This window comes from Echinococcus granulosus, assembly GCF_000524195.1.
Source record: "Echinococcus granulosus chromosome Unknown EG_S00036, whole genome shotgun sequence".
Classification (NCBI taxonomy): domain Eukaryota; kingdom Metazoa; phylum Platyhelminthes; class Cestoda; order Cyclophyllidea; family Taeniidae; genus Echinococcus; species Echinococcus granulosus.
In genome coordinates this window covers 285,186-310,453 of record NW_020170416.1, presented here as the reverse complement: position 1 = coordinate 310,453, position 25,268 = coordinate 285,186, and the positions used below count along the sequence as shown (strand labels likewise).

The window sequence follows — 25,268 nt, the reverse complement described above, 5'->3', positions numbered from 1 at the left end:
ATTAACGAAGACAGCATTCATGCAACTGGATTTTGCGCGGTTAGATGGTTTCCTTCAAAACTGTTCACCTAGTTAAGTGACTTCTAGATGGACCACACAGCCGATATATTTGCAAACCCTCATTTTATCGTTTAAAAATGATTTTCGAAAATCACTGAAGGCGAGAATTGTTTTTCGTCCAAGAACTGAAAATGCAGTCATCCAAATCAGTTAGTCCTTGGGTAATGTGAAGTGTGCGTGGTTGGAGGCACAAATTCCTCTTGTCGCATTTATACATGAGCTGCAATAAAAGGATTTTGGTCCTCGTCTTACGTTCTGCTAAGCCTATCAAGCGGTGAAGCCGCCGCCACAAAATTTTTCACATTCACACACGTCTGCATTGTTGAGTCATGAAGGGTGGAAAATGATGGGTAATTCATTCAGCTTACGCAGCCTTTTGAATTCAGCGACTGCTGATGGTCATTTCAAGGCACAAACAAAGGGGAAGTAAGGCTGCATTGAAGCTTGTCCACTGGTAACACTGAATGTCCACACAAAATCCTTTAAGATACATTGGTTTGCCGATCTAAATCGTAACTTCAGACGCACAGAAAGGAACTGATAAGCAAACTTTTAAGAGAAAAAGCATTTCATCATCCTCAGCGCCTGTTTTACCGGTGCTGCCACTTAATTAACAATTCAAAATCCTTCCAGATTACAGTGAATAAAGAAAGTTGTTTCATCGTAATGTTCTTGCTGATGAATCAAGATGCCTAAATAAAATCACCAAAAATGTAGGTGCGCTATTGAACCCTAACACAAGCCTTTTTGGAAAGAGATTATTCCACCTTGACGTAGTCTTCACAAATCATGGCAAATCTGCAGCAATACTTCGCAAAGCCACGTTCAATCAACGTTTCCTCAGTTCACTTCCATGTCTTGGGCGCACCGCTTCAAGCCTGGGAGGAAAAGCAGCTTGCAACAGGAGTGACTCAACAAGTGTGAGAGAATGCATCATATTATTTTCCTTTTTGTAAAAGTTGGGAAGTACAACTGATGTGCTTCTGTAATCAATGCTGTATGCAACACCCAAAGCTCAGTAGTGCGACAGGGTCGGAGAGGCTCAGAGCGGGGGATGAGTTAAACCTGGTAGTGTGAAGTCCTCCGCATGACCCAAAAAATATCACCTTGAATGCCCCAAAAATAATTATCTCTGAAGTGAAGGGAATGGGAAAAGTTGTGTAAACGAATGTGGTCATCGTGATAACAACTACATCTACCGTTAATTCATGAAGTTGATGCTCATTTAGTCAAGGTTGTAGATTCGCTCTGCCACGCTTTGGTGATCTTACTCACTGTCTTCCATGGCAAGTGTGGAATCGACAATGTCAACATGGAAAGTACCGAAGTTACTGCTTGAATAAGGAGATCACGACTGGGCGAAGTGTGCATAATAGAAGTAACATCTTCAGTAAACAGGACCATCATTAAAGGCTAGAAGTTCGTTTTTGACAGTGCTCATATTCTATGGGGCAATTCATTCCCATCGTCTAAGATCGCTCTCCTGATAATACGACTTCCAAGGAGCCTTGATCGACACATTCATCCTGAGAATACGACACTTGAATGGGTGCGGTGCACGCCTTCGAAAATGAATAATATATCGGTACTTCATCAAGAGGTGTGCTTACCACATTGCAGTTCCTTAAACTTGCTCTAATTAAAAAGGAATAATTGGAAAGCATAAGGTTCAGATTTGATTCATAAGCTTATTCTTTCCAAATCAAGAAGGAATTGGCAAAAAGGAGATGGGAAAGAACTACTTCTCCTGGAACGAATCAGAGTTTCAGTATGTTGTCACTTGATATGTGAATTGAAGTCCATCACTCAGTGACGAAAGCCAGTCTAACTGCAGGATGACTGTATCAATGAGACGGAGAGTGTTACAAGTAGTTCACCTATTCCTGGTGTGCTTACTAACAGTACATTATTTAAACCTCTCCTCATTGCTATTTGCTTTATCAATGGTGTGCATGATTGATTAGTGCTTCTGGAATATTCCAGACCTAATGTGCGCTTAACATTACGAGATTGGTACTTGAGATGTCAAGTCAAGTATCCACCTATGGCGATTGTCACGCCACTATCGGGTGTGCGCTATTGTTTGCCATATTTCACCTCATACGATTCAGCTTTTTCAGATTTTTTTATTTGTGCGCTCTGACACGTCCTTGTTCCGGTACTACGATTCGCCTCTTCTTTCAGATCTTCCAACAATAAAACAAGACGTATTTTGGCAGAACTGCCACGGTAACCTAAACAAGTTGCTTAAGTAATGCGCAGGGCGTCCACGGCAATGGGAACGACCATCACAAGGCTTACAATTGGTGCAATTAAATGTTAGATAAAATTACGTCAAGGCCCATCGGCATTAGTAAATCTTCGTTCTCACTCCACCTCATTACACAAACGGATAAAGCTCCTTTCTATCCATCCCAATGTCTTACATTCCATTTCTCGTATATACCGTACCTATCCACACATCCACCCATTCCATTTATATCCATCCCTATATTCAATATCCATAAGTACATCCAGCAGCTCCAATTCCACCCATCCGCATCTCTATGCATTGCGTATCCTTCCATACATCCCGCATCCATCCATCCATCTACCCATCCCTTGTCCCTCCCACATCCATCCATATAATTAGTTCATACCCACCATCCACCCATCCAACTACGTATTCCACGCACTAAAAAATGAAAATTAGCTATGCGGATTGTAAACCATCAAAAGTTGAATCATTACTGATGGATGTAGGCCTGTTTGGAAGTGATGCAAAGACATAAATTACTTGCAATTATGTCCTATCTCAGTCATCGTACTATCCCCTGTCAATACTTGGTACTCTAAATTTACGCGGAGCAGGCACACACAGGAGTTCACTGCCTCAAACCCCATTTTTGAGGGTGAAACGAAGGGGATAGCGTTCGGGTATAACTACGATCTCTACAATCATAGCCACCTCTACTTTGGGGTAGACACAATTCCCTCTCATTGCCTGGCCCCACTGAATGTAGGCTTTTCTCTGTACGTCAGCGTTGATGATAACCGTAGGCCTACTGTTTCATTATAAGTGAACTATTTTACAGCGCTCGAATAGGCTAAATTAAAGTTAAGGTAAGTCTGCATGTGTCAAGACCCAACCCATTTCTCGGAGGATGTCAACGTGCATTCGCTTCTAGCATTTGCACTACCGTGGCACACTGCCCAGTGCCCACTGCCCATATCACGGTCGAGCTAGCTCAAACGTGATAGATTGGGAAGGCCAAATTACAATAAATACCACTATGATATGGTAGAATTTTTCCTGTTTGGATTTGGGTTTTTATCGAAAATGATGAGTAACTTGAGATCCTTTGGCAGATATAAAGATAGCAGCGGCCCTCTCCAGTCATCGGAAAGGATTTCTAGTATGAATATAACATTAAATAATACCTTTCATATACAGTACACTACACAGTTTCACAATGGTACATTACTAATTTTTCCTTACCATCATCACACTGTCAGCAAGGCTGAGGTATGTCCATACACTAGCCCTCTCCTCCTTTTTCACTATTATAGTACTGCCAACACCTCCAGTCCACTGTTCAGTTAGTTCCGATCACTTCTGAGTTAATTCCTTCGCTTCTATCATCCCTTTTCCTTCCTACCTTTCTTTTAGGTGGGCTGCAGCGAAGGCTAAGTTTAGGGGTTTACACAACCCTTCCACTTGTAAATCAGCTATTGAGGCAGGTTTCGTTGACGGACACTTTGCTTAAGTCCTCGCAGGGTATTTGTGGCAATTCTGTTATATACACTATACAGAGACGTGCGCCAGTAAGGAACAATCTTTCAATGTCCATTCATGAGCCCCAAAATAGTTGTTTAGTGCAAAAAAACGAGGCAAATGAATAACGACTTCCTTCCAGACCCTTTACATAAATGGACTAGATGGCCCGATCTTCACTGGTTACTGGTTATACTTCCTGTAATAATCTACTTCGCAACAACTCACTCATGCTTTTGGTGCTTTGGAGAAATTAGAGTGCATGTTGCCTTGTTTCGTGGAAGGCTCAGTGATATTGAGAGATGGGCTTACAAATGTGAACCCCAGGTAGGTGACTATCATCAGCATAGGGAGAATCGAGGAGAGATGGACAGAGGCCACGACACCAAGGTGGCAATAGAAATCACGAATGGTAACTACCTCTAGCGGTTGACTACGTAGGAGTGGAACAAACCTCGGCCTTATAAGTAGCCCCTCCTTGCTTCTTAAGAGAGTTGCCCCCCATAGCCTTCTTTTGCGATTTTCGTCTTCAAAATTCCGCTTCACTGAATTGCGATCATTCGAGAATTTGTGTTGACTTACATGAATTGCATTTGTGCGGGTCATCGTTAGCGGAAGTGATGTCCACTAAAGATGGACTCATCATCGTCAATTGAATGTCCTTCAAGTATCTCATGATCCACCCACTTCGTTCCACGTATTGTGTCTTCCGCTGTTTAGGAAAATGAGTGTTTACTGATGTTGTCGTTTGTTTAAGTAATATGGGAAAATGGATTAGAACCTCGGCATTTGGATGAATTGGAGATGCTTTGCATGTGCACACATAAAAGTCAACTTTTTTCACTTGCAAGCATTTCTGCCAACCCAATAAAATTTACTGGTTATGTTCTTAAAATCAATGTGAATATGTAATTTTGTTTTGAGTGACTCAACTGTAGCCTCCCACAGTCTTTTCCGAGGTTGTAACAAGGCAATGCAACATCGGAGAACATACTACTTACTAAGCCACAGTAGAGGCGGGAGACCACTTGCATGACTCGAGGGCCTCACCGCAGACCAAATGAAACACGCCTTTCTAAGGTACTTCAAAATCAAAGAAAACGATTTTTCTTTAGCATTGATGAAATATCCCATCCATTGCGCCAGCGTGCAGCTCAATTCCGCATGGTCATTCTCCATTTGCCTAAACACTTCCTGGGTCTATCTTCATGGTGAACTTTTGAATTCCAGCTGTATTTTGTCTTTTGTTATAACTTCGTACTTTTCTCCAGCTCCAGGATAGTAAGAAGGTTATATCGCACCTCAAATGGGCACATTTGTTGATCTGAGGAGTCAGTGAAGATGCGACATCGAATGGGCTCTTGACATCACAAGAAAAGATATCACTTCATCACCGTCCTACTGGTAGATTTTTTTGCCTATAAAAAGAAGAATGCACAATCAAGTAATGTAGGGCTTGTGCAAACAAATAATTCCCAGTCATTTCTCATCAAGACACAAACAAAGTAGGGAAATTTGGGCCTGGACATCTCCTAAGTGCCTCCTCTGCCTCCCATGGGACCATCTGACGTTAATGCCAAGGAAAATAGTTGAGCTTATAGAGAAGGCAAAGTGAGGGGAATAGGAAGCAGGAAGTGATGAATGAGAATGTGGCAGGATGTCACCCCCCTGCCTCAAGCAACGAAACTTGTAATGGGAAAATTTTGCAGTGAGAGGAACTGGATTGCCTCGTCGGAATTAGACTTTCATCCCACTTATTTACTAGTCTCTACTGTTTCTAAAGTAAGGGAAGTTAATCCACACTCCTTCAAAGGAAAGCGAGCGTGGTCTCATGAAGATGCTGTCACTAAATCCTACTGTTGCATCTTCTCCAAACTTCCTGTAACAAGCGCCACCAGGTGCTTCCCCAGACTTTGGATCCAACGACAAAGTCGTAAAGCAGAAAACCCTAAAATGTAGTTTAGTGGACATTGAAGAGGCGTTATAAAGAGTGATATAATCGTGATGCAGCACAATAAACTCACTGTATCCCATCCATTTTATGTAGGCCATCCAAATGCTAGAATAGACTTTGACACGTTCCTACACATCGCAGCAAATTTATTCAAAGGAATAGACACAAAAGTGCTGAGGAATTGTCTAACACTTCATTTCTTATGAACCAGTGCCTCTCATTTTATCCACTAGCTGATATATTTAGATCCACGCACCTCAATTATCCTCACAGAGGGGAGATTAATACTGTGCCTCCTTCTTATTAGATAAAGGGTGGAGGAACAAATAAACCCTTTCTGATAAATCATTTAATGATCTCATTTTATGCTATAGTGCTTCAAATGCCGATTTGGTATAAACAATCTTGGCGCCCTTCATAATATCACCGTCCGCTGCCTCCACACCTTAACGAGATGAAGAGGTAATTGTCCACAGCAGACTGGTCTAGGCATGACGATTTTAAATACTTATATAACGCGGCATCATCACCTGCAGATGAAATCAAACACCTCATTATTATTTTACAAGGACGCATCCAGGATTGGCATCTCATTCCGTCAGGCGAATTTACCTCCCATGACCTTCAGTAAAAATTCATTGCAACAGTCAGATCTACTACAGTATTCGCAAGTGGGGATAAAAACATGATCTGAGAGGAGGAAGGAAACACATCAAAGTGGGAAAATCATGTTCCTAAGACAAAGAATAAATGCACGGACTATGTACCAAATGTGAGTGCAAGTGTGTTGGGATAGGACTTGGGTCTAGAAGAGGCAGCCTGAAATTCTGCCAAGAGGCAGTGCGATTAGGCAGACAGTCTGCTGCAATTGCATTGCAAAGCAAGATCAACGCACCCATTTGCTGCGACTCCACAAACGGACTGAAGTAGTAGTCTTTCAATGTGGGCAATTCACCATTCAGCCAACTCTGCAGCCCTACAAAGCAACCAACACATCGCTGTTTCCACAGAGGCTTGTCTTCGTAGATCTCGAATGATCAAAGAAAAGAATAATTTATCCATTTTGAAAGTCGATGCATCTTCCAAATTTTAGAATAGAATTTCCAACTTGGTAGAATGGTATGTATGTTTTACGATTGCATATACTTATACCAAAATTTGGAAAGGTGAGTTGACTTGCCATCGTGATATTCATCCCGATGACCTTGGAGGCAACAGAAGGACCGGTAGCTGGTTCTGCACGAAAGGCACACGAATCGTCCTAATTCTATGAGGGAAGAAGATGCATTACTTTCATGGTAACTCTACTTAAAGCAGTATTTAACAGCACTTAATATTAAAAGTGTTCGAGCATTCCACCCAAATGCATGAAGAATACTCGCAAGTGGAGGGACAAATGAATGCGTGTCGTCGATCAAGGCATTTGAAAGTACATGCCTGTGTGCGCTGCTTCAAAATGAACTCGAAGTTGACGATGGTACCCAAAGTGGTGGAAGCAGACAGGACAAACGAGTGCCATGGTGCGTTGCGGCAAAGCAGCGACTGAATGTGATGATTTGGTGACAAGATTTGGGCCTACTGTTCACGTCGAAGAGCTTCATTCCTTGACTGGCATTCGCGCTGTTGGCAAGGTGCGCTCATGTGAACAGATTTGACCTCAAAACCACTGTTTTGAGAGAAGGTGGCAAGGGCCTGCCTTGCTGGTCTGTTCAAATTACTTGGACATTTTTTGCAAAAGAGGAGAGGCCTTACCGACCATTGATTTTTTTATTTTTCAAAACTGAGAGAGTAATGTGTCTCGACTGATTCAGGCAATTCGAAATTGACATGGAAAAGGCATCAACAGAGGCTTCTTTTCATGGAATTGTTAATCCAGTTGTTTTCCTTCTGCGTCTTGTGAGTGAGTAGGAAAATTTGCCTCTATGTGCAATAAAATTGATAGATGATGGACAGAAGGCCTTAGGCTGTTTGATGACAGAATGACTTGTAGCAAGAAGTAACTTTTACGACGTTCATTAAGTAAACGATCCTATCTTTGATCAGCCCCAAACAATAATCCACACCTCAACCTGCTTGAGATTTGATGCACTGTAGACAAAAGCACTAATTACGAATTTCAGTTTGAACACAATGTAACTATAAATTAAAAGGGTCTGCTTGATACAACTTGAGGGTACACTAGGAAGTCTCCCCTGCATCAGAAACAGCCATGACTGTTTACCAAGTCATGAAGGGATAATTTCCCGCAAACCAACGTCACTTCTAATCACCAGTTCTAACCACCTACTTCACTGCATCAAGATGTTTATTCTAGAAAATTGTTTTGGTATAGCAAAGAACTTTATAAAGGATAAAAACTATTACGAATGAGCTTATAAATTAACTTGCGGCTGTAATGCAACTTTGAATAAATCTCTTCGGCGAATTGCAGTTGGGGATGGTCATCATATGGCCATGAGGAGAAAAAGGTTCTCTGAACAAGAATACTTTTGGCTACTGCGCCCTTCTTCTTTTTGTACAACAGTAAGAAAATACCTGCATCTAAAGAGACCACTTGGTTTATGGCAATGTAGCTGAGGTGGAAACGATAAAGGTAGAACCTATTACACTGGTAGCAACGCCGGCCTACCTCTCCCGTTTAAGAATTTTATAAAATTTGGAAGGTGATACGGAAACGGATTTGTTCATTGTGTCCCAATTATGTACAAAGATTATTGTCTTCAGTTTCCTGACACAAATCTTCCCCCATAATGACCGTGTCCTTTGTACGACATTCGATGTGTTTTTCGAAATATGGTGACAGAGTTATTGCATCAGAGTCGAAGATCACTTTCACAGATTTGGACTCGAAAGCCGATCGAACTTGAACAATTAATAATCCTTTTGGGAACTTCGATGTGTGATGTCTGCTCTGTGGTAAATCTTCCCTTAAATGCACACAAATACATTCTTCACTTTTGCGAATCAAAAATGACTAATAAGAAGGGAAAAGACTTTAAAGCATTATAAAACACTTTCTCTGCTAAGTGGTACAAGCTTCTGATAAGGCACTTTGCAAAATACTAGCAAGATTATTGATAAAAGTATTTTATTAAGGTCACATTCATAATTTCTCTTGTAAAAACGGGTTCCTAGTACAATTTCTTTGGAAGAAAGAACAAAAGTGGGTTTTATATCATTCCTCGTTCGGTTGAAAACGTTATTATGCCCTTTAGTTTGCATGTTACCAATAAGAAATATTCTCACTTAATCTGTCCACTCGTTCCGGAGGATAAAGGCCGAGGCAGAAGCGACAAGGGTCGAATCTGCTACAGAGTTTAGAGTACACATACTAGTTGGTTGCTGACGGCGAACAAACGACTAGCGTGTGGCATGATAATTGTACCCTGGAGCAAAAAGCAGTAGTTTGCATCCAGACCAAACACTCAGAATGATATTTCACCTATACTTTAAAAGCTACAAAATCAGAAGCGCCATGCGAGTTGTCTTTGGCTGTTGCCTTGCTGTCATTGCTACGAAATTAACCATTTAAACGCTCTTTTGAATGCTGGCTACTGATATTTCATTTTTACGGACTGCCGCCACAGCTTTATGCACCATCAGTGGGCCAACAACTAAATGTAATACATGATTGTTCAAGCACAACATTTAGATGACAAGTAGCCAGCCTCACATAAACTCCACAGCCAAGCGAATGCCACAGATTCCCAAAGAGTATGCAAACTCTGATTTCGTACAAAATTCATTAACCCCTAAACCTACACCTGCTGTGGTAGTACATGGTGCTTCCTCTTGCCCAGTCTCTTCCATCTAGGGGCCTGAAATCAGAGGAGGAAGAAAAAACATTAAAAGAGAAGAGACAGGCTTATGCTTGTTATGATAACTGAGTCAAATGAAAATATTTCCTTGGGTAGTAAAAACCATTTTCCACGCCACGATTGTTTTATTACAGGTCTTCCCTTAAGTAATAAGAAGTCGCAGAGCCAGGGCACAAAAGACGAGACCAAAGTACAGAAAGACTGAGTGTCTGCAGGAATGACCAAAAGCCGCCCCAACGAGGGGAGATACATTTGCCGAGGCTTAAGTGCCCGCATGGTCACAAACGGAGTTAAGTAAACGCAGACTCTAATTAACTAAAACTAGACTTAGCAAAATGTATAAAACCCAAAATTTTTTTAAGTGAAGATTGTAATTAACAAAATCCGAGTATGAAATCCTAAATTGAAGGAATTGAAGCTCATTCAGATGTGTTCCTCTTTTCTTTTTTAAAAATTCCTCTAACTTTTGGTTTTCGTAGACTTTAAGAGAAAAATTATTCTAATTTTTGGAGAACTTTGGTTAAAGCAGTCGCAGTTGTACTGCATATCTTAATTTTTTATTAAAAGGGAATTGGTTAAATCCTACTTCTGATGTGGTTCAAACGTCAAAACGTGGTGTCGAAGGAGGACATGGGGCTTGATCCACATGTCGGCACTGCTTAAAGTGGATCTAATGGATCTAATTATCTTATGTTTGCACGACTGAAGCAAAAAGTAATGTATTAATCAAACGTATGACAAGCATGTCTTAATAACCCAATGCGACATTCATGTACTGAAGAAATGGCCCAAATGTAAGTTGCCTCATACCTCTTCCATGTAAGATGCCACATTTAACGTCATATTAGAAGCAAGGTAAGGGTAGAAGCTCGGTGAAAATGTCAAGTCCTGTCACAAATGCCTGTCATACAGAAACTATTCAATAAGCACACAGCTGTGGTGGACAATCAGGCCAGAATTACTTGGAGTCCAAAGCCCAAAGCTTTAAGCTTGGGACATGCTGGCACCTACAATTTCCTTTAATAGGGCCACAGTTTCTCATCTACTAATGTGTTAGGCAAAAGTACACCGACAGGAATGTCTGCCTTTGCTATTTCTGAAATTACTAGAATTAAAACTAATTGTGGTTTAGAAAACAAGTTTCAGCAAGTCTTCAGCTAAACACATTTGTTAAATATTATGCACCCAATTTAAACTTCACTAGTGATATTAATTTTAGTTGTAGCGGTGGGTTAGGCAGTAGTCTGTCGACTCTTTGCCGGTGTTGCAATAAGCCATTCTGCAGTGGGGGAGTGCACAGATGAAGTCTTGAAGCTAATGGATTTGTCGATAGCGGCGAGAAAATGGGTTTACACCCTGATGACTGACTGGAGACTGAGAAAGGGGCAATTATTCACACCATCAAAAATTTTATTAATGTGCTATGCTTCCGTACTTATATCTATTAATCATTTATGATCGCCCAAGTGCTTCTCTTCGACATGGTGCTTAAGACTACGATGACTCTCAAATAAGGAAAGGAGAACGGCTTTGGTTCTCTAGAATTGTAAGTAAAGCCAGAATAGACTTAGGCGTTGCCGGCTTGATGCGCCCTAATTAAGAATACGACAAAGTACGGTAATCCATGACCTAAAGTCACAGAGCTGAGTTGCCTTTAATTGCTACGGAAATGTGGGTAATCTTAATATACAAAATCAAACCCTTGACCCACTTATTAAAATGAAGATCATTAGAGCATAATATTTAAAAAAAAATTCATTTCGAAATACATGCTTGTTCACTGGTACACAGATTTAGTAAGCAAAATATTTGTCAACAACTTAAAACGTGAGTATCAATTTTAACAAAGTAGTAGGTAAGCAACTTTGGTTCAAGCAGTTAAAATGAGTATAAAATAAGTTTTGTTCCAAATATTTTTTCTCCGATAAAGCCAAAATGACCGCACGTGGTGACAAACGTAAACAAATAATCCCATTTGAAAGATTTTTTGCTTTAACACACCTTTAGTGAGGTAAATTTAATGAGATATGCTAGTTTTATAAATTTACTTACTGAAAGATTGTTGGAGTCGGCTTTCATGGAGCGGCATATTCTGGATGGTGCTTTTGTTGGCTTTCGACCATGCCGGTGTGTAGTGGTTTGTCGGCTTCTGTACAGCCATCTGATGAGGACAAGCAGCACCTCACACCTGTTGTAAAAGATTATTTAACTAAACAGCTTGGTCAAGAACCCTCCGTGGTTAAGATCACCGAAGTCAGCCGGCAGATTGTCAACGGAACTAACCACTTCCTCAAGGTGCCGCGAAATAGCTTTGGATTAACTGATTTTGCAGGTTGAAGACGATGATAATATTTGGCATGTTCGAGTTCATGTGGCTTTACCTTGCCATGGAGTCCATAGCCACAGGGTCGCTGCCGCTGGAGATCTATTGAGATATTTCTAATTCCCGACAACATTCGATTTTATGTTTTCTTTTCTAATGCCGATCGACAACCAGGTTTTATAATTTTTGTCGTTTTTGGGCTCAAATTATTGAGCGGCAATCTACTTTTTTATTATTCCTTACAGCGCACCGATTTTGTCCTTTTGTCTGTCTTTGTCGATTTTTTACCTAAATCATTATTGTTATTCAATTGCATAATCAGGTCCCAAAGTTGTGCTTCCCTTTTTTTGTCATTAGTGGATAAGGCTGGCAAGCCATTGCTGGTGTAGTAATTAACTTGCAGACGGTAATGTTAATTAAAGAACTGTAGTGATTTGGTATCTTATCTAATTGTGTGTTGAATTACACAAACACTCGAGTCTCCAAATCCCGTATTTCTGCTCCGCAGTGTTGGGCTTGATCCGTTCCAGTAACCTACCACCTTTTCTGTACGTTTATAATGTATTTCCTCCCATGTTACTTCTTAGTACAATTTTTCTGCGCCATTATTAACGGGCACTGGTGGGAGTTTTAGCATGACTGCGTTTGCCCCCCTGGAGGATCTTTGTAGGTGGGTGGTGAAGTGCACCAAATTTAGTCAATCGTGGAGTTTTGACATTGTGGGAGATGCGAATTCCCCTTCATTGAATGCGTGGTGATTCTGAGGTCCGCTGCGTCATGTTGTTCAACCGTTATTCTTGTTGCGTCTCGTGAGGGATCCTGCTAATTGTGCCCTCCATCTTTTTATCGGTCATGTTCAAGCTAATTGAAGCGTGCGGATTATTTTCAAGCCTACAGATTGGCGAGTATGTATACGCCTATTCAACCAAGCATTGCCAAGACTAAATGCAAAATATTTAGGGGAAAACTTTTTTGAGAGGGTTTTGACAGTTCTCGTTGTGGTGCTGATTGGTCAATACGACAACGGAGTCGTCCTACCAGTGGTGGTTTCTTTAGGTGCATCATTCAAGATTTCCAGTCTCATGAAGTGGTGCGATGTCTGTCAGCCATTGGTGCTTTTGTGCTGCAAGACTTCATTTTTACAGGTACGTTGAAGCCTTCTATAGTACCGCACGAGTAAGCAAGTGAGTAAGGTGGGCTTTGTCGGTTTTTGGCAGTCATGAAGGCTCGTAGATCCTGTCATCGAAGTGTTTTTCGAACTAAATTATGAGGCAGTTTCCATTTTTGAGGGCTTCCACTCTGGTGAGTGGCTGTGAACCACCTGGTCTTAAGTCATCCATGCGCTATGCAACAGGAGGACCTGGAACAAGGTTAAGGTGAATGTTAGATCGCCAAAAGTGGGTGCACTTATTCTCCTTATAAGGCCTACGATTGGATCAGTAGATCAACTGGGTCACTTTCATTCCACACGAACCGTTCGGCGAAGCCGTGTCATGCAAAGCATTCCAGGTCATGGGACAACCTCCAACTGTTTCACTGTCGATCCACTTCGTGACAGCGGTGGTCAAACTACAGCCCAGGCGCAGACCACGCCCACTCCAAACGCCGGTTTGAGGGTGCTTTGTGTAGGCTTTTTCAATTTATGCAGCAGAGGAACCAACTTATTCATCCACGGCCACAAGTCTCCCCAAGTTGCTATGGCGACTGGTCCTAATGCATGATTTCATAATACCCAATCCAATTGATCCTCTTAGATTTAGTCGTCGTGGTGCTTTTGCAGATCCTTATGCAACTTCCTCTCAGTAGAGCCGTAGGACAAGCGGATATTCGGGCCTACGTAAGACTTCATGTAAACCCAGCCTTGGTGAGGCATTTGAGGGGCGCAAATCTTTCAAGGGTGAAAAGTGACATTGCCGGTGACAGTCACGGTGGGGTTGGTTTTTGCCCTTGAGACTTGGCGGTCATTCCCATAAACAAAGATGCACCTCATAGTCCTGATGTGTGACGAACTGGCACAGTAGATGAAGTTTCTCCCTCTGTAGAAAGAGTAGACACAAAAAATTTGCGAAGTTCAGCTATTTTAAACATTTAGGGCACGCTGATTTCAAGATTAACTAATGCTTTTGACAGGAACGGAATATTCGCCTTCCACATTGATTTAGAGAAGAGATTTGATAAGGGATGCTCGAATTTATGCGGCCGGATTTTTGTTTGAAAAGACAAGCGATTTTCGAAATCAAGAAGATCACCAAGGCAGTGGAGGCCTACTGACTCCCCATTATGTTATACATCTCCTAGGGAACATGTGGTGATTTTCACTAAAAACTTTCATTGCGAAGTGCAACTATTTACAATATCATGCGCTACGTGCAGGAAAATCGGTAGCAAATGCATCATAAAAACCTTCTGTTTCTTCAAGACAATGCCATGAACTCATAGTGGTCAAAGCACTATGGTGACATTCCGTCACCATGGATGGGTGTTGTAGCCCCATCTCTCTAATAATCTCAAAACTGCTGTGAGTGATTTTCACCTCTTTAGGTGTTCAAAAGTAGCACCTTAAAAATGGGAACATCAGAATTGGGGGTGAAGTAGAGCTGGCTATCCCAGCATAACTAGAACCGTACTGGGAGGTCATCCGTACCAAAGCTGCCCAGGAAATAATAAAAACTGCAATAAGCTTGGATGATTTGTGAAGTCAAGAGTCACTACCGGGTATTAGAGAAACGCGTACTCGTTATTTAGTGTAAAATTCTTTCCTTTGCATGAGTGCAAAAAAATAGAGCGTCGGAATCAACACTGTGGTGATTGCAGTGCAATGAACCAACCCATTTCGAGTTGCGTCTTTAAGGAAAAAATAATTAGGAACTCAACCTCCTGAAAATTACTGACTGTTGAACCGCCCCAGAACGGTGTACATAGCATCTTTAACAGACCCCGTGCTTCCTTCTTCCCCCTACGGTTTCACACCTATGAAACGGGAAGAGTAGACATAAAAGATGTGTGATGAAAGTCGACAGGTTATCAAAGCTTAAATAAGGACCAATGTCAATTTCCTCTCAAGGATTGATGGGGTCCGCTCGGTCAATTGGTTGGAGTTGGCTGACCACATGCCGCCTAAAACGTATGGTCGAAAACATCACAAGTATTTGGTAAATTAGTCAAATTAAGGAGACGTTAAGTACGTTGCTAGATGCTTCAAAGCCTTCTACCTATAAAGTCGTTAACGCATATTGCGATATCCGCTTCTTTTTGGCATTATTATCCCAAAAAATTGATGGGTTCTATGATTACGCTTAGAAATGGGGTATTTTTTGCACAAATTGAAAGTAAAAACAAGAACAATTGCACGCATTGTACAAGTTTCTAACTTGCTAAGAGCACAAGATCAACTCCTTAAGCTTATTTTAAGAACCCAAATAATTTTGCGTGCTAGCTCGAAAACGTAGCGAAACAGCACTAGGTCAAAATATTTTATTCTTAATTTGCAATATGTGTCAACAAAACTCTAGCTAGATGACCATTTGCTAACTCCCGCTTAAGTGTTTGATTTGTTTGACTGCATCACGTAGACTTGCATTCTTGGACCTTTAGTAAACTCGAGGGTTATGTACTTGCTCCATCCTAGTCCGACGCCTCCAACAGAGGAAGAAAAGAAGAGACTCCTGCCTCCGGTGGAAGAATACATGCAAAGTGTGCTTGGTCAAGTACCAGGCGATATAGAGCTACTTGAACTGGTGTCTGAAATGGATAGGGGATGCTTTTATGGTGTAAAGGTAAGTTGCTTTCTGTATTCGCATGCTTCCAAGGTTAAATTCGGTGAACAGCTATGGCACATGCAGTTGTACCATTCACCAATTATTTACGGTATTGATATAATTGCGCTCAAGCATCATGCGGCACAAGAAGATGAACGCCTCCATCCGTATTAGAAATTTGTATCTAGTTTTTTTCTTTGGATACTCAAGACAAACGTTACTTGGTTCTGCTATTCTTGTTACAAATTTTAGTCAGTTAAACCTCTGTTCCCGTCATACTTTTTTTTAGCTTTGATAGGATTCTTGTCAATGATTCTTAGAACTGGTTTTTGTCTTAAATCATAATCAGCACTCGCTTACGGATTTTAGGTCTGTGGAGAGATGTCATTTGCAGACTTAGGTATACTAAATGATCTAGCAATGGCGGCAGTCGTCATGCTTTCTGCTTACTTGAGATTCTTTTCATGCTTTGTGAGTGGCTGTTTTAAACAGGTCTTTAGCTTACTTAGATATCTTTTCCCCGCTAAGCCTTGACTAACATGACTGCCTACCCACATTTTTTTCCAACAAACCCAGGACATAAAATATAGAGACGTGTAGTGTAAATGAGGCGACCCTTATTGGCTTGAGAAATAACATCAACAGTGGTGAAGGTGGGATGTATGCTGAATCATACAGGGCCTCTTCAGGCCGGTCGTGGTGATGATATATTTGCATGGGGAAGGCAGAGACAAATTCGATTTGCTCACAGCCGAGAGATCTGGTAGTGGAGGGCGAAATTGGAATAATAATAGTAATAGCAGGGTAGAAGATGGTGGCACGAAGGGGGTAGGAGATGGGACAGACTACAATAGCTCTGAAAAAAATGGAAGGCTAAATTAGAACCTTTTCCTTTGATCTTCATAGTACTAGAGTGTAGGTGTAGGTAAAAATAAGTAAAGTTTTTGCTTTCTAAAGCCTGCTCTTACAATCCCACAAGTTTATTGCAAGTTCTGTTAGAAGGAACTGAAAATTCACCTACCCAATCGGGGCAGACTTCGGGAGTGTTCACTTTTTATTGGCCCTTTACTTGCGGCATACCTTTGTATGGCAGTGGTGCCGCCACTTCTATTATTTTCGCCATCATCGTTATCGTCCTCTTCCTCATCATCATTACCAATGCCACGACTAGGGTTAATGCGCTGAAGGCAACCGACGGAGAGACTACTCCGAAATGGCTGCATGACTTGCCTTGGAAGGGAGTTCTTGTAAGTCGTGTCCCTGTTAGTGGAGCAAACTGTTGTGGGGGCTTCACCGCTGTCATCGAAGCAATCGACAACCATCATCGAATGGGCGTGGCTGAGATGACCAGACCCTGCGTCTGAACTCTGAAAGTACACACAAAGTAGTGATTGTGAAAAGATGCGTTTTTATAATGAATCCTCTCAATTAGATGTCAAGTTGTGCCTGGCTTTGCTTTTGTTTCCTCTTTACACCTCATAAAATTGGTAGCATGTCTGGGGTGTAAGAGAACATTCTCACGAATAGAAAACCTGGATTTGATTTGCATCTTATCTGAGAACCCGTAAACTTGGGAATCTTTTTTTGAAATAGATGGAAGATAAATTAGACCCTTAGTCACTTCTCAAGGGATTTTAATGTGAGCTTATTTTTGGAGTAAAAGATTGCGATTTGTTGAACCTTTTCGATCACTTCAGGTTGGATTAAAACAGGAAAAAGTCCATTAGTAGGAAGTAGTTTTTTTCATCAACTTACTGAACTGGGACTTCGTCTCCTCTGTGCCCCGGATGGAGATGCACTTCGGTTGCCTTAATGAGAAGGCACAGACAGTCTCACTGAGAGGTGATGAAAACCTCTTGAAGAACTTAATTAAACAGGGCTTATCTAGCAACGGAGGTCACTGCTTACCTACTTGCCAGGTCTAGGTGTAGGAGATAATGCCACAACTCACTTGCAAATCTCGCCCCACTTCCATTTCGTAGATCACTTTTTTGCTCTCTGGAGTCCTCCACGGGTACAGCTCGAGTCTGAATGTTCAACATAAAAATTTCTGCTCAAATATCGGAATACTAAGGTAATGTTACCCAAATTTACTTTTCTGAAACGACTTCCATTTGCCTTTTGATTCGCTGAGATCCATGTCATCAACTTGGACGGAATTGTTGCGCCTACATCAGCTCGCCGATGAATTCACTTCATTTACTATCACCAATGTCAGCTTACCTTTCCATCGATCTTTTCGAAGACAAACACCCTCTCCTTAGAATGTGCGGCTGGGGAGGTGGCGTGGAGATGGATCTCCTCTTTGCCGAAGCTGTAGGACTGCACACGCACTTCTGGATTGTAGGTACCTCGCTCTCGACTCCGTGATCGCACCTCCGACCCCACTGGCTCCCGCCACCTTTGTTCGCCGTCTCGCGACACCGGTAATTTCTTTTTGTAGATGGTGGTGGAGGTGGAGGAGGAGGTGTGTGCGGCGAATCCGCTGTCGCTGTTAAAGCTATTGCTGCTAGTGCTGCTGCTACTCCCGCCGATGATGTCACTCCGTCTCCGTCTTCGATAAGTACGAGAGGTTTGGGGCATTTCTGTAGAGAAAGAAACGAAGCTTATGGAAAATTACATAAGCTTCTAGTTGAAACATGTGCAAGGTAGTTAAAGACTGCTTTGGATGCAGGCTTAAATAGCACCACCAATTTGGCGCTCAATACACGTCAGTCGACAGGAGAGGATAACTCCAAAGCCCCAACAACTCCAAGTAGCGAACCTGGGCGTTCGCATAAATGGCGCAAAGTGGAGCCCCTGTACACCGTCATCACTCGAAGGATGAGCGAATCGCCGCACTTTCGGATGCATTCCACGGCGTCCTCGTGACAGGCGTCCGTCACGTCCTGACCATCAATCTATAACCCACAAAATATGTCAATGCAATTGAGCGGAGAACGATAAAATCACCTCACTGAACTCTACTTTCGTGTCACAACATGGACTCACTTAATGCAGGAGTAGGCTGGGGAGAATATACCAGGTTAATCCCTCCACAACTTATGTCGTGGATAATATGAGCCAGAAGTTGATGGTCGGAAACGCTCGTGGTTATGACACACCTCAACGTTTGGCCCCATGGTGCCCTCCACCACCATGGCTTCGACAACCATGTTGACAGAGTCACTAACAGATGCACCCACAAAAGCAGGGTTGCGGAACTGGCAGCTGCTCTCAGCACCGTCGCCACCAGTATCGCGTCTGTGTGACCTCCCGATTTTTACTCCCGAACCTTAAGCCTTCGATACGTAGCATGTACTGTTTAACAGCATATGATAGCTAGCCATCTCGGTTGAACTTACAAGCAGGTATAAGTAGAAGTTTTTAATCTGAGGATAAGCATACTTTTCTCCTAAGATGTTGTCAATAGATCCTGCAAAAGGAGATGGTAATAAAGCATAGGTATTTAGGTTAATGAAATATTAGCGTTACAGCGGTCGAATCTACGCAAATACCGTGGAGACGAACGTTTTGAGGACGGTATGGGTAAAATAAATGCATGGAGTGGGGAGTAGTGACAGTTCTATCTCTTTTTCAGTGCACGCAACAAGTACAATGTCCCGGTCTGTTAAATCGCTCCAGAATCTTACTCCGTTATTACTGACGGATCCCGTGACATGCAGCATCAAGGAAATGGGTTGTAAGAGCAAAGCAGTGCAATTCTATTGCCCATTCTGAACCAGAGCTTAATAGTAAGGAGGTGATGCGGGCTGGAGCTGTTGCCAACATTAACGCACCTCAAGGACGTAGTCACCCTCCTTGATCCCTGCACGATCAGCGGGACCGCCTGGAACCACAGATGAGAAGTACTGATTGGAAGGCGTGTTTGGCAGGGGTTGCCGACCGTGTCGTTGAAGGGCCTTTCCTATTTAAGGTAAGAGAAAGCAGCGCTCTGTCAATCGGTGGTTGTCTCACTCAATTAGCCAATCAGGAGCCAGGGTTTCGGAGGGGGCCGTGACTCATGTGCTTTGTGGTAGTAAGGTCATGATTGAGTAACCGTCGGACTACCAAGCATAAAATGACAAGGCGAAATAGTTTTTAAAGCTGACATGCAGCTTTAAATAGTTAGTTATCCAATAAATTACTTCACAATCAATTTGCGTGTGAGTGAGGATAGTGGGCCTACTACAATATAAGATAAATTTAAAAATTTGCATATAAGAAATACTTGAAGCAATTATCGAGAAGAAACTCTTATTTCCAAACAGCATTAGACTGACGTATTGAGCCAATGGGGGCTGCCATGTAAGCGGCAAGTGGTTGAGACAAGTTCAAAAAATAGCTGACCAATCAGAGGAGGCCATTACTCATTTTCCAATTCCTTTAATAGTTACACATATTTTAAATAATTAATAACAATAGTCAGTAACGTAATGGGCATTTGCAAGTCCCCAGAAGTCTGTATATTTAAATTACTCCAAGTAGCAAAAAAGTCCTTGAAAGGCTACTTGGGACAGTGAAAGTGCAAGAACTCTTTGCTATTTGAAAAGCAATTGAGCAAAGCTTTTTGACCGTAAAGAGGCAATGCGTAAATAGGGAGTTGATGGCGAAAACAATACCTCATTTAAATCCATCTAGCAGTTCTAAAAATATCGGCACGGTAATCAGCAACAGGAAGCTTTGTTGATCATGAAGAAGGAACGGTCAGAAGGGGATATCTTAGATGATTTTAATGCCTGCGATGTTGATTGGAGAACAATGTGACTCTTTTAATTTATAATTAGGCGTTTTCGGTAGCTCAAAATAATTACTGACTAATACAAAATTTCAAAAGCTTTTTAAGCGTCTTTGCCTAAAGCAAGCTTTTGGACTTTTAATTCCTCCTATCTTCCAGCATTAAAATGCCCATTTTCTGTAGATAGCTATGTTATAGGCATACAAAGTAACTCTTGGACTTAGTTGTATTGTGCCGCATGAAATAGACATCGACTAGACGTCTGAAATAAATCACAGTTTATTTGCTGCAGAAGTCACAATTTTTACTGAATTTAGTTCAGTAGCAGTGCCATCAGCTCGCACCGACCACAGTCAATTAAAGGCTACTTGATGTTAATGATAGGAAAGGGACTTACGAGGTACTCCATTCAGCGTGAAGCCAAAGCCCTCATGACTTTTGCGCAAGCCAACAAAGCGGGTGTACGTCTTTTCTTCTCGTATTTCACTAAAACAAAAGAATGTTAGCAGATAGACGATTTGGCGCCTCTAAAGGCGATAGGATTTCTTGACTTGCAGTACCCTACATCCATCACTCAGTCAATATTAGTAGTATCTTAAGAGTCTTCCAAAAAAACTAGTTAGGCGTGTTATAAGGTACGCTTTGGGCAAAGAATAAAAGCACAGACTCACGACGATGGGATGCATGTTCCGATCGGAACCGAAGTCTTGCGTTTTGGATCTTAAAATGCGCAAAACATGTATAAGTTTTTCTCAAAACGAATTCAAAAATGCGCCTATGGATGGTCAGTGTAGGTGCCTAAAAGATACAACACTAAAATCACAAGTTACCAGGTTATTTCACGCTTTCTAGACTTTTAAATTTACCACTCTGTACTCAAAACTTTTTCCAAAATGTTACTTTGCTACGTTAGACTGGAAGCTTTCATTCATCACAACTTCTTAATCACTTGAAAAGGGGTTGAGCTGAGTGCTTCTAGTTCATTTTGCAAATACCTTTATTATTTCATTAGGCACACCAATGAGGGTGGAATGCTACTGTAAGACATACCTTTGACACCGTATATAACACTTGACAATCTGATGTCAAAGTTATGGATTGTGGGAGACAAATCCGTCATCGAAGTGAGGGTGGCAACAGCACAAGCACCCATGCCGTTCGGACGAGTTCCCAGTTAGGGTAACCTATCAAGCAGCAGCTCTAAATCCGCCTTTATCTGGAGGCAAGTTCTGTGTCACTAGCATGAAGTGCTAGAGGCCTTGCCCTCCCTCCCCCTTTCCATCTTGGATTAAGCTATGTGGTGAAAGGCTAACATAGCCTTCTAGTAAACGAGTTAAGAGGGAGAGGACACACATGACTTTGTTCCTGTCAAGTTAATCGGAATTATGCTCTGCCTGTAGCAACGAAACAATTAAAAGATGTTTTTAAGATACAAGACACTACCATTTGGTCATAAGTCGATCGGATTGATGTTCTTCAATTAACACAGAAACTTCAAATCGCTCTCTGAAAAAAACATTTAGTCTTCCCATCATGCACACTGCAAATAGGCCAACTCATCACTTCATACGCATGAGGCAAGATGGAAGGGCGTGTAACTATGGTAGAGAGCTGACACTGTGTTACCTCTCTATTAAGATATAGGTGTGAGTACCAACGCCTACTAAAGATGAGCAAAAAAAATGACTAAATTGTGACCTGGAACTCTGAGGGGTTTGGTGTGCCTCATGTGAAATCACAACAAAGCCCCCTGGTAAGGTAGGGTTTGTTTATATGATCAGTTAGAGCAGATCCTCCATGATAGGTTACTTTAGTGAAGTGTGAAAGTAGGCAACAAGAATGTGTTTAAGCCCTCCAGAGTAAGCATTTCATCTTACAGTTTATAATCCAATGTCTTTGTTCCAGTACTACATTCCATACATCTGAGGGCTACTACAGCCCCCAATAAACTCCTTCAGTCGAAGTTCTTTGGAAGCTGTACAGCTTTTTAACAGTTTGTACACTTAACGAGTAGAAAATTTGGTAGAAAATGGAACTACCATCAGAAAAACTTCTTTTATTGTAAAAAAACGAGTTTTTGACTAATTATGAGAAATTCAATGAAACAGTAATCAATTTTTAGGTAAAGAATTAACCTAAAACCTATGCACAATCCATGAATGCAGTAAATAGGGACTAGGTGGACGAATAGATGAAGATGGTGGATATCAGATGGCTCTAAAGCTGCGCAAATAGACAAATTAATCCAGGACTGCCAAAACAACTAGGCCAGTGCTAGCCAAAGAAAATAATCGACAGTAAAGTGGAAGAGAAGAGTGACCTACCATTGTACGTGTTTGATCGCTTTGTCTGCGGTGCTTCAACAAGCTGTTGTAACTGTTTCACCGGATTTGACGCCGCATCCTCGTTCGCATATCGGTGGATATTCTGCATGGAACGACTGGACTCGAGAAGAGTAGCAGATGCAGTGGAAGCAGCGGAGAAGCTGGTCACGGAGGTCTGGTCGGCAGAGAAGAGGCTTTCGGCTGGCGAGGGGACGCCATGGCAAAGGCTCAAGTTATCGGAGATGCTGCAGGAGGTTGACGGTCGGTGTAACATTGTGTAGACAACAGCGCCTCGCGGGCCATTCACTGTAGGCCGACGTGAGGTGTTGTAACTTGGAGTCTCTTTGATGGCAACTGATGAGGGTAGAGGAATAACAAAACATCATTGAAGAATGGGTGTAGCCGACCTAGCAGAAGCACCAGATTTCACTCAATTACCAACAAAAAATGCAAGTACAGCTAATGGTGTAGCTCTCAGGCCCTTTATTGACGTCCAGATTGTAATGAGATGGACAGATTTAGGATAGGCGAACCATCAGGCCATGTTCTAGAAGATGGATAAACCTGGGAAGAAATGGCAAATTCAGGAGGAAAGGAAATTAGTCCGAGGCGACAAATGGTCTGGTAAGAAACAAATGGATCTGAAATGAATGGTACAATGACGTATAAATGAAAGAACGAGTAAAGAAGCTGATCGGAGAGTTTGATGGATGTAGGGGGTGGATGTCGTAGAAGGGAATGAGTGACTCAGAAGATGTGGGGTGGCTGCATCCAAAGTGACTAAATGAACAATTTCCTAGAGGATTTTTACACACCCAAATATTGATGGATGGGGCCAAGATGTGCCCTTAGGTAAATACCTCAATCAAGGACGGATAGGTAGCCAAACTGGATAAAGACTGATTTTTTTTGAGTGAAGCGGTGCATAGGCAAATGAATGCGGTGACCCAACGCAGGCAAAACTGTAAAAAGAAAATAAAAATGAAATTTGAATGGAAAGTTATACTGATCAGCCCGGAGACTTGCTGTGAAAATTCAGAAATGAATGACAGAAGGATGAATAAAATGACGCATGAGTGAAAACTGGCGGACGGTTAAGTGCAAGGGTGATTGGAAGACGTTTGGAAGGACTAGTATGATGTTTGAATAAAAGGCGCATGAATTCAGGATATGTGAGTGATGGACTAACGGATGGATAGATGCGAGATGGATGAATGGATGGCCCAATACAGGATATATGAAAGCCTAAAAGATGGATAGATACGGGAAGGATGTTTACGATATAGAGGGATACAGGATGGATGAAAGGAATAAGTACACAAACACGCTCTCTTCTTCCTCCATCTTACCAACGTCAGCGGGATTAAAGGTCTGCAGAATGGTGGCCTGTTCATTGCGATTGGTAAGGAGGGCGTACTCCAGCGGCGTCTGGCTGTCGTCGTTCACCTGTCTGGTGTCGGCGCCTCGCAGCAGCAGCAGGCTCAGGCATGCGTTTGCCTCGTGGCGTACGCACAGGTGCAACGGAGTCAGACCTCGCAGCGTCCGCGCATTCAGGTCCGCCCCGTAGGCTATCAGGTTCTCCAGGTGCTGCGGACGATTAGCTACGCAGGCCTAAGGCAAACAAGGCGGTAGACAAAATGTAACTCAGTGTCCCATAAGACTGGATAAAGTGGTATTTGTACAACCAGTGGTTTCCCACCCAAGCTGGTAATCTAATGTTCTGCTCGTGACGTTTTAGCTATCAGCTAAGCTACTCCGAGAATTTAATGCTGTGTAAGGACTGAAAGAGTTTCATGTAAAAGAGTACACTTGATGTCTTTTGTTTATTGCTTAGTGGCCGCTTTCTGAAAGTGCTTTAAGGAAGTGTTTCCAGAAGGCAACCTCTGCAGTGAACCAAATGTACGAGCATTTTGAAAAAGAATGGCCGTGAAAACTCCAACAACTGCTCGACAACTATTCCAAATCCAGCAAGTAGAACGACACAATGTTATATCTTCTCATAGAAATCTAAGCATTACCTACACAGGAGCTTAGACCGCGTCACGATGACAAAGAAGTGGAAGGGGTAGATGAAATCAGCGGTACTTTTGTTAGCCTGGCATTGAGGATGCCACGATCAGCTAGTGACCTTGAAAAATCACTTGGAGCAGAGAGTACAACAGCACGAAATAAAGAAGTAAAGTCTTCCTTGTTTTATCAACATCCAACAAAGCAACGGCATCAATTCACACCGCAGGTAGCGACAGGAGGTTGGATTAATTACACGCACTTTAGTGAACAAAAGCAGACAAAAGTAGAATCGAATGATGGGATGAGTGAATCCTAGAAAAATGATGCATCGGTAGGCTAAATTTAGCTGAGGCACAACCACACTCACTTTTTAGGTCGAATTCAACCTAGTCATACTATCAGTAAACATTTCAGAAAATCAAACAAAAAGGGAAAGACTGTCGTTGGTATTTCGAATTGTACAGACTTTCTTATGAACTTCCTCAAAAGTACATAGGCGATGTAAAGCCATGCTTTTCTTCAACAAAAAGATTTTACGTAAGGCTCGATG

The 25,268-nt window shown here is 42.0% G+C and overlaps 3 protein-coding genes across 3 annotated transcripts in view; 2 read left to right on the top strand and 1 right to left on the bottom strand. All coding sequences in view use genetic code 11, as the record gives it.

Annotated features, from left to right (window-relative positions):
- Positions 1-3,337: 3,337 nt before the first annotated feature.
- Positions 3,338-7,751, top strand: EGR_05147 (hypothetical protein; the record flags this gene model as incomplete). Its single annotated transcript, XM_024494396.1, has 6 exons — positions 3,338-3,565; positions 3,610-3,709; positions 4,572-4,714; positions 5,246-5,319; positions 7,580-7,668; positions 7,711-7,751. The coding sequence occupies 6 exons, from the start codon at positions 3,338-3,340 to the stop codon at positions 7,749-7,751; spliced, it is 675 nt and encodes a 224-aa protein (XP_024351182.1).
- A 3,956-nt stretch (positions 7,752-11,707) lies between these two features.
- EGR_05146 (hypothetical protein) lies at positions 11,708-15,841 on the top strand (the record flags this gene model as incomplete). The annotated part of the gene is made up of 6 exons (XM_024494395.1): positions 11,708-11,881; positions 11,926-11,993; positions 13,333-13,534; positions 13,690-13,842; positions 15,482-15,685; positions 15,719-15,841. The coding sequence occupies 6 exons, from the start codon at positions 11,708-11,710 to the stop codon at positions 15,839-15,841; spliced, it is 924 nt and encodes a 307-aa protein (XP_024351181.1).
- Positions 15,842-16,201: 360 nt separating this feature from the next.
- Positions 16,202-25,268, bottom strand: part of EGR_05145 (SH3 and multiple ankyrin repeat domains-containing protein) — a gene marked incomplete at both ends in the record, with an annotated part of 19,901 nt that continues 10,834 nt past the window's right edge. The window contains 11 exons of the mRNA XM_024494394.1: positions 16,202-16,523; positions 16,685-17,027; positions 17,423-17,551; positions 17,619-17,694; positions 17,891-18,252; positions 18,432-18,567; positions 19,447-19,574; positions 20,782-20,870; positions 21,056-21,104; positions 22,709-23,062; positions 24,058-24,319. Of these exons, the coding sequence (XP_024351180.1) occupies positions 16,202-16,523; positions 16,685-17,027; positions 17,423-17,551; positions 17,619-17,694; positions 17,891-18,252; positions 18,432-18,567; positions 19,447-19,574; positions 20,782-20,870; positions 21,056-21,104; positions 22,709-23,062; positions 24,058-24,319 (2,250 nt within the window). The remainder of the gene's footprint in view (positions 16,524-16,684; positions 17,028-17,422; positions 17,552-17,618; positions 17,695-17,890; positions 18,253-18,431; positions 18,568-19,446; positions 19,575-20,781; positions 20,871-21,055; positions 21,105-22,708; positions 23,063-24,057; positions 24,320-25,268) is intronic.